Genomic DNA, 15,146 nt, shown 5'->3' on the forward strand with positions numbered 1-15,146 from the left:
GGCACCTTCTTTTCATGGACTACATAAAATAAAGCTGTTTTCCGAGTGCGGTGTGGCAATTTAAAAAACCGAGACTTTTCTGTGTTATCGTTTTTTGTCCCTCAGTCTCAGGCTTTCAAGTTATGGTCAATATGTCGATGGAAGCCAGACTCCACCACCTTGCTTGTATGTACGCGATATTAACTCTCCTGTCCAACCTGGTACGGAGCCCCAGCTCTTGAATCCTCACATTAATTGTCCCGCGTCATGTACGCACCATCTTATGGAACGCCTTGTTCTCTGCTCGAAATTGAAACCAAAACTTTCGTTTGGACGCGCGCTAACATGCTGCAGCGCCATCTGATAACTTCAAAGAGAAGTAAAAGTCCGGGCACTGCAACACTAGCGACACTTGCTTAAATTCACTGTTTTCGTTGTCCTCTTTAAACGGCGAACAAATACCTGCTTTTAACACTTTGAAATTTGGTGGGAATATAATCATGGTATTCCTAGAAAGTAGTACAGTAAAATATACCTTTTACACGAATAAAAATTCCGCGCACAAAAAGCAGTGACTGGTCACGTAAGCCTTTTCGAGGCTGTGTTGCTGTTTTCAGCAGTGGTGAAGTCTCCGGTCAAACACTGGATTTGCAATGTTTATTCTAGGAATGCATTGAAATTCACGACGAGTAAGTTCACGGCTTTCTTGCCTACGAAGTATTTTGACGTTATGTCAAGCAATCAGCGAAAGATGAGGCTGTTTTCGCCTGTTTAGCTCCGACCGACTGGGCGTATGGCGGTCTTGCCAACGTTGCGTTTGCTGCGGTATCTTTTAGATGTGCCGTTGTCTGAAGAATTTGGTTTGAGCGAAAGGAGATGGAATGAACTCCTAGCTCAAACAGCACGATTCTCAAGGTACGACTTGGAACCCGGGACGTCTGTTCGTGTACTTTCGTTGATGGGCTGCTGATTCTTTGGATTTCTACATCTGTTTACCCAAGGTTTCTCTCTAATAAACACCAAAACGCAGTTTATAAAACGACAGTATAAGATTATCGAGATAGTAGTTCAGGAACGATGGTTGAGTCAAAACATACATCAATTTAATAGTGCGTACTGAACTCTCCATATCATATTTGGTTGCGGAAAGCCGATTGCTTGCTGCAGACTATAGTGTTTTTATCATGCTTGCTGTTCACAATGTCGGTTCAGACTATAGTTTGAATTGTTTTGTAATACGAATTTCAGATTGCTCTGTGCTAAGGTAATGGAAAAGGGTCGCGCAAGAGCGTTTACTCAATCTGAGTATGTTTCTTGTTTTTGTACCAGTGTGCTGAACCGCGTTCTGTTATTATTTGTGCTTTTCTCAGTCGTCGTATATTGAATGGGAATCTAAGCGCACACGCACGTGCGAATTTTTGGGCACGATGAAGCGCGCACAATCACTCCCCGTTCCTCAGAACGTCTGCACGGAAATGAACACTACACTTTCCTCTGTAGTGGCAGGTGGCAGCACGGAAGGAAACATTCGGAGAGAGGGAAAGGGGAGAAAAGAAGCGAAAAACGAAAAGGACAAAATAAACAATTGCATCAGGGCTTTTCCTAGAAACTCCTTTCAAAACAGCGATTTTCTTTTTTTGTCAATTTGAATTTCTTTCTCAGTTGAGAAATTATTGATGCAATGGCTAGTGCCTAATAATCATACTTCTCCTTTTCTAAATTTTGCTGAATTTGGATTACAATCTAAAGCACACAGGCCACCGTGTATATCTGATTATTATGAAAGGGAACAGAAATAACATTTGGGTCTTGATCACCTTTCGATTATGATCTTTTTCTGCGTGCCAGGCCCAGTATACGTGTTGTCACCTACTTAAAGGAGCATTAAAGTGGTATCTAACATGGCCGAAAACTGCTGTTATCTTGTAAAGCAGTATGTGAAAAGCATTCCCACAAAATATTTTTGTCCAAAGTTCTTTCACCGCGGCACAATTAATTTTCAAAATCGGCCACCCACTCTAGTGTGACGTTTGTGGTAGAGAGCCCCCTCATTCGTTGGTAAGGAAAACCGTCGGCTACGAACATTGCGAGCTGTTCCTTGTTGACTTCTATTCTTTATATGATTTATATCACGTTTTCTAAAAAGAACAAAGCATATATGCAGCCTGACAGTATAAGGTTGCAATCGCAAGAGTAATATATCCGTGGCTTCTGTGCAATCTCAGAACTCACACTAGCAGAAAGCAAGCGATGACGGCGGTATTGTGGCACCACCTCTTCGCCACTGAACCAACTGTGCCAACTGTCTCAAAAGGACCTAGGATATTGAACTAACTAAGTAACTAACTGTGCGGTGAAAGCGGTCCGAGAGGCTGCACACTGTCGGGAACACTGGGGCATGGCTGTACAACACACAGCTAATTTCGGGCCGCACCACTCGTTCTTCCCGTGGTGTCAGTGGTCCCAAAAAATCAAGGTCGTGTCGTTGACAGCCTTCAGATCCTCCGTTTCGAACATCACGCAGCCGTAGAATGCCTGGCGTCTTCGAAGTGGTAGCGGACGCTCCGGCCTGCGCGGTGTTGCTCACCTCGATCATGTGATCCCAGGTCCAATGAGGAGTGTCCCTACTACTCGCGTCACATAGTGACGCGCATGGCGGCGCTCATCACATGTCTATCGTGAAGGCGAAGGAGGGCGTTTCGCGCACTGGGGATTCGATGGGCTATTGCAGGCGTCCCAGTTTCGCAACGGTGGTACTAATTGTGGGAGAACTGTTTTCAGTCGCCTAACATTCCATACCAAGCCATACACATTTTAATTGCGTTGCAGTAGTACGAGGTCACATTTTACCAGGCACAAACCATTGTAGACCGATAGCCACTTCCATATATTTCATCAGAGACATTCTGCGACATTGTCATAATTCTAAAAGCGAACAAACTACGTACTCGCAACCTCATCCCATTCAGCACTTCATGCAGATGGCAACTTCTCGCTCTCTAGAAATTTGCTCAGATGCAACTCACATTTCAGAGAAAGACGAAGTTCATAGTGAATAACAAAACAATTTTGCGCACATCAATTCCTTCCATTGGAAACCCTTTCTACTTGCTTGGAACAACAATATGCAGTTACTAAGTTTATGCATCACTGGTTTATTTACAGTTCAGAACCACTTTGAATTCAGGCCACACGACATGTGGCTGGTGCTCGAGTAATTTTAAGCACAGTCATCAGCCATAGGGCAAGGATGTTTGTACGCGTGATCTTTTTCTTCACGTGTTTTATGACGTGGGTTCCGACCTGGCTGAGCACTCCAGGAACTCATCGTTCAAAATTCAGCGCGCAAATAATCCAATGATCCAGTCTCATTTTTACTGCTTCTGCCACCTGACTTTTTGACGCCTTGAGTAAGAGATGTGGCATTACTGTTTCAGAAAGAAATGTGTACGTGCAGATGGTAACTAAAAGGAGTAAATTCAAGGATGCCCAAAAGAAAGGTAGGTAGTGCTATTAACAGCGTGATGTTGTAGTGTACCGTACATGTAATTTCTTGTAGGTTTGTGCAGGACTTTGTGCACTGAAAAATATTCTCTTAAATCTGCTACATTTTCTCGATGTAGCACATTTTGGGCAGAAATTGCGGAAAATGTGCATATCCTGAACTTCAGTCTAAGGAAAAAAAGTTGTGGTCACAGCATATTAAGTAGGCATTGTCTGTAGTGAAGCATTTGGTAGCTTCATTGAATGTTGAAGTGTGGCTTTCCTGCATCACCTTAAATTTGACCACAAATTTGAATACTGTTGGAAGTTTCTTGTCCACAGGAGGACAGTCTACCTGTGCATTCTCTAATCATTTTCTACAGTGCTACCTTTTTGAGGGACAAAGGAGTTTGTAATTTACTGCTATGACTTGCATAGATCATATCAATTGAATATACGTAGCGTGACATACTTATTTACTTGCTGGCAAAAATTCATGTTTGCTAGCTTCATGTTATCTTTTTGTTACGTGCGTTTCATAGTGTGAATGTTCAGCCCACATTTTCTGTTCCCTTTTTCTGTTGAAGCGCCATCATTTGAAAAGCAGCAGTTCAGAAGAGGGCAGCGAAGGAGCCACAGAGGAAGAGACTCCTCACGTTGTGACTCGGGGCCAATCTCGACGAGGTCCTCCCACTCCAACAAGACCTTCACCTCGAAAGCCATCTCCACCTCCAAGCTCACCCCATCAAGTAGAAGGTAGGTGCAGTCACATTCATGGTGTGTATAGTAGAGCACTGCAAAGGTCCGGGCTGGCCTGAAAGCTTGACCCCGACCCGACCCGACCTGTGGGTCGAAATCTGGCTTCAAAGTCGTTTTGACTGCGGGCTCAGGCTGGACTCGGGTCCAGTCCGAGATTTCTTGAGCCTGAGTCGGGCCGAGCTTTTGTGATCCATTCTTCCAAATTATTTAGTCCTCAACATTCATTTTGAAAACGAAGCCGCCTGGGCCCTTCCTCTGTCTTTCTGCTAAAATACTGCAATATAGTGCTAATGCTGCAACATAATCGCGTTATTCTCGACTTTCTTCATGTTGAGGATCACGTTGTCAGAGAGGTGTGCGATACTTGATGCCAACGTTTTTCTACAAGCACAAATCGCTTCAAAGGCTGTGCGTGGACGTTCCAGGTATGTGTGGTTTACGCTGTGTTATGAGTCTCCACTGTATGGATTGAACCTGTTGGGCGGATCGCATCAGTAGCTGGGGGCCGGGCCTCAGTCAGGCTGAGTTTTCGGCAGCTGGGTCGGACTAGGATCGGGCAAACCGCCGTGGCATTGGGTATGGGCAGTGCAGAGTTTTTGGCAGCCGGGTTGGTCTTGGGTCAGGTATGACCCTGTGGCTGAGGGTACAGGCTGGGTCGAGCCGGTAAATTCAGGCCCGTGCAGTGTTCTAGTGTATGGTGCATAGGAATATGCCTAAATGTGTGGCGCCCATTCTTGTTCCTTGCACCATCAGCACGTTCACAGTGCTCCTGTTTTCGTAATGTGCCTTTATGCAAGTGCAACCCTGGAAGGAGGTCTGGTTCCGCCTGCGTAGAGTTTCTGGGCTCAGATCATTTATCAGAGGATTGACGGATGGATGTACGAGTATGGAAGAGGATATACGATTTGACTAAAGTGCAATTATTTGGCGGTGTTTTCTTGTTGTGTATTCTAAAGCAGCATGCAAAAGGAGTGCTGACAGAGCTGGAAGGGGTGCATCCACTCGCAGCTTCATAAGAGACGTTTCATTAGTGGGAGCAGTAAATGAAATGTAACAGAAGCACAATTGAAACGCTGGTATTAGGAATGCAAAATGAAAATATGGACGTAACGAAAATGGAAACAGAAACAAAAGTCTGCCCGTTTCCTGATTTGGAACCTGGTCACCTCTCAGTGGTCACCCTAACTGTTTAGCCATTGCCACGGGACCACGTGAGGATAACCATTGAAATCAGAATTACAAAAGGATATACCAAATTCTCTCTCTTTGTGGCGGATTTCATTGCCTGAGCTTCATGAACGTGCTGAATTCTGAACGCGCGCATCTAATCCCCGGCAGTCATGCACAGATAAATGTAGTGCGTTCTCACTTTAGTGCTCACGGATGCTAAGGCTCTTGAAAATGCCACTGTAATTTGTTTTCAGTGAAAAGGGGCAATCTTGCTTTTCGATTTTCACACGTTTTACCGGCCGCCGAGATAATTCTAATTGCTATACGCGAGCAAGTGCTTTCGCAACTAGCGGTATATCGATGTCTTGTTTACATGTACTTCAGTGGGTGAGCTGACGGGAACTGGCCATTTGATTGTAATGTCGGAGTTATCGTTGTATCGAAGATCGTAATAAACTGGCTTGACTGTAGTGGTAGCATTATTTACCCCCTAACAAATTTGCCACACTTTCTGTAAAAAACCTGATTAGTACGGGAACCTTCATAATTGAAAAAAATTAAGTTGTGTAAGACTGATTTATAAAATATATATGGTAAGCATAAATTAATTTGACTTTGGACAATTTATTTTCATGTCTCGATCATTTAAGGGTTCAAATGAGCACCTTTATGAAACCTGGGGCCCTATCCTGGTCAAAGTAATCTACCTCGATTACCTGAAATTTCTTCTGTCATTGGTGCACAATCGAAAAAGGCGTGAATATTAAAAGTGGTTGACACCTTCTATCAACCAATCGCCCCACGTGTTATCTTGGAAAGCGACCCGCCTTATCGGTGTTTCCTCCTGAGAATCCGAAGACCACACCTGTGATCTGCCTGTCCTGCCTTGTTGCTTCGGTTCTTAGGTGTCGGAAGCAGAAAACTCTACCGGCGTAAAACTGAATTTCGTGGAAAATGCGTGGAAAAGCACGCTCGTAATTTCCTTTTTTGCTGTTTCTCATTTTTCTTGACATACAGGTGTGCAAGACGGCAATGTTTGTGTGACACCGTGATTGTACTTGGCATTTATAATTCGGTATGTACCCGTGAGATGGCGCTGATGGCAGGCAACAAAACTGACAAAACGATAAAAGCGCGAAGGATCATTGCAAAGGGTTGAACGGACAGTGTGGCGCGAGCCGTAAACGCGTTTATGAGAAATCGGTTCGTGCTTTAAATCTTGAGCTTTATTTATGAGCTTTTCTTTATATTTTTCTGTGTGTTCGTGTGCTCGATATGCAAAATGATAATTCGCATTGCAATATGCTTCTTTTGCTTGTGAGCTGTGGGGGTGGTAATGATACCGCAAATGAGCATTGATAGTTTTACTCAAGAAACAGTGAACTTTGATCGACGAGTTTTTTGTGTGCACAGTTTTGAGCAGCACGAGCTTTGTGTGACGAGTTTTTTGTGTGCTACGTTGCATTGATTGTACGACGTATGGCTCGGACGACGCTTCGAAAAGCCCGCCGCTTTCACTCATACGATGCCGCGATCGGCGCAGAGAAACGGTGTTACGTGGTGCTTTTTTCTCATCATTAAACACAAACGAAGAAAGACATGATTTTTTTGTTGTGACGAGCACATACAGACTTTATACAACACAATAAACGGAAATGCACATGCGGACCCATCACGAAACCCATCGCCGCTCAAAGTAATCGACCCTCTTTCGCTAGATTACTTTTCAGCTTTGAAACTAATCTTTTACGTCATTGTTACGTCAATATGATGTAGGGTCACGGTCCGAGATTAGGGCCGAGAGGCTGCGAAGGAAAACTAGGTATAAATTTCAATTGAAACGGGCGGGATTTATGGGCGAAGTATTCCGTGGCAGCCCCGCCCTACAGCTTGTGACGTAAAGTAATCGAGGTCGATTACTTTTGACGAGGATAGGGCCCCTGAAGCAGTTCATGTAAAGTAATTGAGTTGGGGCCAGTGGACACACATATGTATGTATCGCTACACACAGCGGTGTTAAAGGTGATTGCAGCAGCATCCAGGGTGGGGAAAGATAGTTCCATCAGTTCCATCTTGTTCTTGTCTCGTAGCAGCTTAGCAGTGGCGCCTTTCAGATATATCGGCACCTTCTGGAGAAAGCTTTCAGGTGTACGTGCGTATCTGTGCTGGCGGTGATCGTAGTTCTGATGACAGAAAGCTCTTGATCAGTCATTCAGGTGAGCAGTGAGGGGTGGCGGTGTGTTGCAGCATCCTGTTCACCACCTGCCAAGCGCCTGCGTGCACGACTGGTGTCTGAGCCTCAGTGCAGTGTCTGCAACCAGGCCGTGCTGGAGGGACGTCGCAGTCCCCCTGCCCAGCTCATTTCCTGCTCACAGTGTGACACCTGTGGTATGTTTGCATCTTCGACTACCATAATTTCTCATGTATGACCATCTGTCTGTGGCATTTTGGGCAACACTCTTTGCCTAGTCAGACAGCTGAAGGGCAAGAAAAGTTTGTGTTATAGTATAGAATAAAATTTACGCACCTATGGTAACCGGTATTGATACCACAAAAATGTGAGTCTGTAGGTGTCAGAGTCTCATTTTCTTTATTGTTTCCTATTTTTTATGCTCCCAAGTCTCAGCAGTTTTGATTACTTAGTGTATTTTATGTGCTTCCATTTCTCAGCACATCCGTTTTGCCTGGGTCTCTCTGATGAAGCAGCCAAGAAGGTGACTACCTATGACTGGAAGTGCCATCGCTGCAGAGTGTGTGAGCTGTGCCACAAATCGGAATCTGATGTAAGCACGGCAAAAAAACAACAACATGTGATAGACATAATACATAACGCAGGCTCTACATCCAACAGGCGTGCACAGTTCAGTTGCAGTTTTGCCAAGTGTTTCACTCTGTAGTGCAGTAGACATAAGTCGGTTTGACTTTTTGACTAGTTTGGTAGCCTTTCAAGGTCGAGGTGAGGATATGGGCAACTGCCTTCACAATCTTTGCCCTCACCTCAGCATTTTTATGGAAAGTTTTCTTAACTCATCTCATCACTTTTTTCTCAAATGTTTCCTCACTTCACCTCAACTTGCATAAGGGAAGGTTGAGATTGTCCTAACCTTGTCCTGTGTTGTGTTGTGCATGTGCATATGTATGAGAAAATGTGAAGGAGAGAATGTGAAGCAAGAATGAGGCCTCTTGGCAAGTTGTTGGCAAGCCACGCCAGCGTAGTTGTTAGCGCACTCACTGGCAGTAGAGAGGTAGTGACACGACGTGGAGACATGTAGAACGCAGTGATATAAATTAGTTAGGAACCCGCATACACAAGATTTAGTCTGTAATGCCACTTCAACCATTTTGTCTCTACGTTTACAGGGTCTCTTTGTACTGTGCAAAGCCTGCGATCGGTGCTTTCACCAGGACTGCCTACCCATAAGTATGAACAGACCATTAGGTAAGTTTGAAGGATGTTACTAATAGGGGTGCTGTTAGTACTGTACTAGCGGTATTGCTGTTAATATAATATGTGGGACACTTGTTTGCAGAGAATTGCAACAAGTGCAGAGATCCCGGTGACTGCAAACAAGGGCTAACCAATGGGCGACTGGAAGGGGCTGAACTGGCTAAGGTGGCAGACACACCCAAGAAGCTGCATTCTCCAAAACAAATTCGAGGAAGGACAAGGCTTCTCAATAATGTGCGTGTGCAAAGCTGGTGTGTTTTTCAGGATGGCATTTCATAGTCCAGACCTGCTCATCAATGGAATGTAACGATGTGAAAAGATGCAATATAGCTGATCTACAGTTAGCTCCTGGTTATGGCTGCTAAACAGGGAATATACCATAAAATTGACTTCAACTGGAAAGCATTGTAGAAAGTTTTCCAGAATTTTAGCACCCTCAGTGTTCTACTTGTTCATGCTGTTTGGTGCAAGAAAGCCCGATTCACTACCTGTTGTGAGTGGTGGTTTGAGTTTCTCACAGATAAAGCTTTAAGTTTATGGGAACTATATATTTCAGCATTTTTTGTGGAAAACTAGGAAGTAAATTCTACATATCTTGCTTCTATGCTACCTTAATGTCTTCAGGACTGCAGCAATTTCTATATTGCTGAAGATACTATTTATCTGCGAACGTGTTAAGCATTATTGTTATATTCGAATTCAGCATCATCATTGTCACGGGCAGACGGATGTTACCACCATCCCCACCTTGAACCCCGTGTTGATTCGTCCATTTTTCATGTTTGTAGTATAACTGAAGGCTCATTCCTGCTCAAACGTCCGAGGTCCGTGGCTCGACCATCAGGGATTTTGACGAAATTTTTTTGTGGCGTTCCACTTCATGCGCACAACACAAATGCAAAATATTTCGGTCCCAAAGCTAACCGCTTCTCCGCTAGGTGGCTCCAAACTTCCGCGCAATGTGCAAAACCTTGCTCACTTTGCGCGGCTCTTGCGTGGCAACCCTTCAGCAGATCGGGAAAATTTTAATGGGATGTGCTTGGTGAAGGGTATGTCTATTTGCGAGCGGGTTTCTAGCGATTTTGAACCTAAAACTGCAAAGTCGAACGACTGCCAATGTTGCACAAAACCTGCAATATTGATTATTTTTTATGACACGTTGCGTATCACATATCGAATTTTTTTTTTTTTCATTTAATACCCACAGTGTGGACATTACCACAAAAAGCTTTCAAGACCCTAGGTATAGTCATTTTTTAAATAAAAAATCCCAAATGTCAGTTTGTTCGCAAAAATGCCCAAGTAGAGACGACAACAAAGCAAACTGCTGGATGGCCTAGACCCTCAGGCTTCGTATCAGACACTTGGCTGTTCCATGCTTGTGATGTCATATAGGTGCGTGTGAATAAAAGAAAATTGAAGGGACAGATGTCGCCCTTAAACGTGCCAAATACCTACTTCGTGGCATTGCGGAAGCCATGGCGATGCCGCGGTCAGTCATGCGGACACCCAAATCTGAGGATTTGTGCAGTTCGCTTTTTCACTTCACGACGAAAAGTGCATCGGTCAGTAGCCGTCGCGAAGATCTGGATGATGAGAACGCAAGAAAAGGAGAGAGCAAACATGCTCATATGGACCTTTCTACAGCATCACGAGTATTCAGCTTCCAGGCGTTACCGAGGAACAGCAGTCTCGATCTCGGCGCAGCGCAGCAACCGTCAACGCCATATGGGGGTTGGGTACCACTGCTACTACCTCTACACTAGAAAGTATCCATTTTCAATAACGTCCAGAAACTGCACATCACAAAAAGAGAGTTCGGGGCACAAGGAGCATTTCTGTCAGCTTGGCCCAAAGGTTTATGTCAATTAGCCTGGCACCTGGAGACAAGCTCTGCCCCAATTGTTAGAAGTCATGCATGAATGTGCAGCAGCTTCCCAGTACAAGAACCGCAAAAACTTCGCGAACCCCTGCAACCATGAAGAGGACTTCGGTGTCGCTGCCGCTTGGAACTTCTTCGCCACCCCCCATAAGAATGGACCTTGCAGTGGGATAGGCGGAACGGTAAAGGGACTCGCCACGAATGCCAGCTTGCAAAGACCGCATGAAAATGAAATCCTGCATCCATGGGATCTATTTCCATGGGCTGAAGAACATCTGAATGGCATGCATCCAATATGGGTGACAAACAAAAGGTTTTTTTTTCTTACAAACAAACAAACACACAAAGGTTTGCGAAGAAGAAAATAGACTCTGAGAACAGTTTCGGCAAGCTGTTTCAGTACGGGGTATACACAACTACCACAATGATCAACCGTTGTTGCAGACACACCGGTGGCCATCGTTAACATCAACGTCAAACAAGGGCGATATTTTCCGCATTTTATGGTAATGTGTCAACTAAGTTGTTGTTCACTGTGAAATGCAAACTTGTAGTGAAACTTTCCACGGAAACTCAAAATACAAACACTGCTTTGCCAGCAATCTTGAGACACAATATTGAGACATGCGATCGGCTGCTTGTCGTGCATGTTGTGTTGAACTCTCAAGCTCCGTGTTTTCCATACCTTTAGGGAAGTCTTTTGCCACTTGTTATTTTCTTTATGCGTTTGTCATTAAAGTGTATATGACACTCAGCAGTTAAGAGTTGTGGGGCAAAAGGAGCACCCAGAAACCTCACATGCGGCATGGCTCCTACACCGCTCTACTTAAAAAAATTGTGTATTCCTAACAAGGAAAAACATCCTCGAGATATTTTATTTCTGCAAACTAGAGGCATTGATCTACACTTTGGTAGCAAGCTTGAGGGTCTAGGCCGTCTAGCAGTTTGCTTTTTTCGTTGTCTCTGCTTGGGCATTTTTGCGAAAAAACTGACTTTTTGGATTTTTTATTTAAAAAATGACTATACCTAGGGGCTTTTTTTGAGGGGCAAATTTTTGAGGTAACCTCCACATTGTGGGCACTAAATGAAAAAAAAAAAAAAAATTATTTCGATATGTGATACGGCACGTGTAAAAAAAAAAAAATCAATATTGCAGGTTTTGTGCAACATTGGCAGTCGTTCTTTGCTGTTTTAGGTTCAAAATTGCTAGAAACCCGCTCGCAAATAGACATACCCTTCTCCAAGTGCATCCGTTAAAATTTTCCCGATCCGTTGAAGGGTTGGCACGCAAGAGCAGCGCAAAGGGAGCAAGGTTTTGCACATTGCGCGGAAGTTTGGAGCCACCTAGCGGAGAAGCAGTTAGCTTTGGGACCGAAATATTTTGCATTTGTCTCGTGCGCGTGAAGTGGAACGCCACAAAAAAATTTCGACGAAATCCCTCATGCTCGAGCCACCGACCTTGGACGTTTGAGCTGGAACGAGCCTGAAGAAACAGCGAACCAAAGAGCTTCCTTTATGCTTGAGTGCTTCAGTGCAACCTTAAAATGCAAGTTATTGCGTAACTTACTTTTCAATTTATTTTCAGCAAAATCACTCTCAAAATCGGCAGCCCTCCCGATCCCCTCCCAAGAAATTGAAGTACAGCCGGAGTCCCACGGCCAGTCCAAAAAAAGAAGATACACCCTCAACACCAAAACGTGGGCGTCCAAGAGGCAAGGAAGCTTAATTTTTGTCCCACACATTGCCTAGGTGCATGGTACTTTGCTAGGACTGTGCAATATCCCACATATTGCCACATACATACACATGGCCATGTACACATTGCCACTTGCTTTTCTGAATTTGCTGAAAAATTTGAAATGTGTTATTTGGTGATGTTTCACAATTTTGCTTAGCTATTTGATGTATGGATCATGTCCTTCAGCAGGCCCCTCCCATAGTGTGGTCTGATTTAAAGATATGTTATGGCAATCGCTATCAACATGCCTGCTTTCAAGTGGTTCAACAGCAATGCAATATTCAACAATACAGTCATGTCTCGCTTATCCGGAGTTCAGATATCCGGAAAACTCGTTATCTGGACCACATTACCGGGAACGAACCTGCTACCATTGGGATTTTGTCTGGGTTATCCGGAATTTGTTATCCGTATCCGGACAGCAAGTACAGGGACCAGTCTTCCAGGACCTAGGTCATCCTGATTCGCTTATCCAGAAAAGTGTCAACGCCCTCCGTCCCTGGCATGTGCTGTGTTCGCATTGTTCAGGAAAAGGGTCACATCTCACCGGGGCATTCTGTACCGTTTGACTCCACTTTCTTCAGACGTCACTCCCTTTTGGTGTGTGCAAGCACACGGTAGAGATGGTAGACAATAAGCCAAGGAGGTGCCCTGTATCCACCAGGTGCAAGAAATCTGCATGTGAACGTCAATGTCCAGGCCGTCTGAAAGCATCGCTCGTCTTTTAGCCTATGCCAAAAACATTTGCACGGGACCAAGTTGCTGAGGCATTATCCTTCTTTGAACTGCAGGGTAATGCAGGGGGTGTCGTGGCTGTGACCAAAATTCTGTCCCAAGTGCTTCAAGCAGCTCATGTCGCATGAATTTTTTAAGTACAGTCGCCAACTGATTTTTCGGACATGCTCAATTATTCAGACTCGTTTGCAGAACGGCTGCGAGTCCCATAGAGATGATGTATAAGGAAGTCCAAGATTTTGGTCGCCGCGCATCGCCGTCGCTCGATATTTCGGACTCTGTTTGCCCAACCAATGAATTTCTCTTTTGGGTGACGGAAAATATTGGTATCATCCGAAATTCGTATCAAAAGAAATCAACCAACTAAAATATTCAGGCAAAAAGGTAGGCAGTGATTGTTTATTTTTAGGGCCCTCAGTTTTCGGGTAAAACCCGATAAAGCCCGTTTTTACCCCCCGATTTAGCCCGTTTTTACCCCCCGATTTACATCAAAATAGTTTGGGTTTAACCCGATAAAACCCGTAAACCGGGCTTGCGAAAGTGCAAACCAAGGACTTGATCTGCACACGCGCGAACTACGGCAATCGCGCGACCGCTCCCGACTTGCTCAAGACCACGCCGCGTCTTGCTGGTGAAGTAAACAAAACACGTCGGGTTTGGATTTGTGGACGCTTGCATGCAGGTCAGATTTCTAGCGTGAAAAATGTTCCTTTGGTAGGCGTCACCATTTGAAAGTTGGCTTCACCTAACACTTCCATGTATTGCGGTCAAGCCCACTTCAACGAATGCTTAGTGTTGCTCTAAGTGTATGTTTGTAAGTTTAGCAGAACTTTTTGATTCATTTATTTGTGTTACGGGACAGCCATCTTTAACCTATGACATCATACATTTTGTTTAGTGATATATTAGGTTAGATTAGTGCGGCTCTGGCAGCTTGCTTCGCACTCCCAACTTCATTATCGAAGCGGCCATGGCCCTATTAATCTAACCTAACTTCGCTAAACTAACCTAAGACATCATCAACTTGGTTAGTTTAGTGATAAGTTAGATTAATGGGGCCATGACAGCTTCCCTTGTCCCTCAAAATCCGTTTCAATAATGAGTTGAAGCCGTCTTGCAGAATGGCAACGCCAACCAAAGTAATACCCTGGTTTCGTACCAAAAATGCCCTGTGTTTTTCACACCCGAAGAAATGTAGTCTGCTACATGAAAGATTGTGTCAATAAGTAAGTTGAAAACTTCAGTCTAGTGTTGGATTTTTGTACTGTTTGTGTTTTCCGTGGATGTTGACGAGACCCTTTCTTGTCCTGTTACCAAAAATAGCCAAGGAATCAGGAAAAATCACGCTAAACAGCGAAGAAACGCTCGGCGTTCCTTGAAGCGGGTTTGCCCGCAATACACGGAAGTGTTAGGTGAAGCAAACTTTCAAATCTAGTAGGGAGTATATCTTGTATCAGCAAAGTATGTAGAGTAGTAAACAGGATGCAGCAACAGCCAACGATATACGAGGCATACCAACGCGAGCGCGAGCATGCTCTCAACGCTCATCGCTGGATGATGCTTTACTGAACATGCAACTTATTCTTTTTATAAATAGAGGCCAGTACAAGCCTTAGTGGTTATACAGTTAATTATCAACCAGTCTCTTAATAAATATTCTTTCACTTAATTTCAACACTCCACAGACCAACCGCTGTGGTGTCGCTCATGATCTCAGTTGTCTCGCGACGTAAACCCCCAATTATTAATTAATTTCAACACATAAAAGTGTCTTTTTTTTTTTCACCAGAAAATACATCACTTCTTAGTATATCACCCGATTTTACCCTGTTTGGCAGGTCCTGATTTTCAACCCGATATTTACCCCCCGATTTTCACAAAAAATAAAACCCGAAAACTGAGGGCCCTATTTATTTTCCATTCCTCTGAGTAGAAGAGGTCTGTTATAACAC

General features: G+C 44.2%; 1 protein-coding gene across 3 annotated transcripts in view; it reads left to right on the forward strand.

The window, feature by feature from the left end:
- Positions 1 to 545: 545 nt before the first annotated feature.
- LOC135385449 (histone acetyltransferase KAT7-like) overlaps positions 546 to 15,146 on the forward strand; it is a 51,250-nt gene continuing 36,649 nt past the window's right edge. For 2 of the 3 annotated variants that reach the window (XM_064614766.1, XM_064614767.1), the window contains exons 1-8: positions 546 to 668; positions 3,417 to 3,479; positions 4,050 to 4,218; positions 7,600 to 7,779; positions 8,062 to 8,174; positions 8,752 to 8,830; positions 8,922 to 9,073; positions 12,307 to 12,433. In XM_064614766.1, the coding sequence (XP_064470836.1) occupies positions 3,465 to 3,479; positions 4,050 to 4,218; positions 7,600 to 7,779; positions 8,062 to 8,174; positions 8,752 to 8,830; positions 8,922 to 9,073; positions 12,307 to 12,433 (835 nt within the window). In that variant the 5' untranslated portion in view covers positions 546 to 668; positions 3,417 to 3,464. The remainder of the gene's footprint in view (positions 669 to 3,416; positions 3,480 to 4,049; positions 4,219 to 7,599; positions 7,780 to 8,061; positions 8,175 to 8,751; positions 8,831 to 8,921; positions 9,074 to 12,306; positions 12,434 to 15,146) is intronic. The other variant, XM_064614768.1, reaches the window with a different exon arrangement.

The sequence above is a fragment of the Ornithodoros turicata genome, chromosome 2, assembly GCF_037126465.1.
Source record: "Ornithodoros turicata isolate Travis chromosome 2, ASM3712646v1, whole genome shotgun sequence".
NCBI lineage: Eukaryota > Metazoa > Arthropoda > Arachnida > Ixodida > Argasidae > Ornithodoros > Ornithodoros turicata.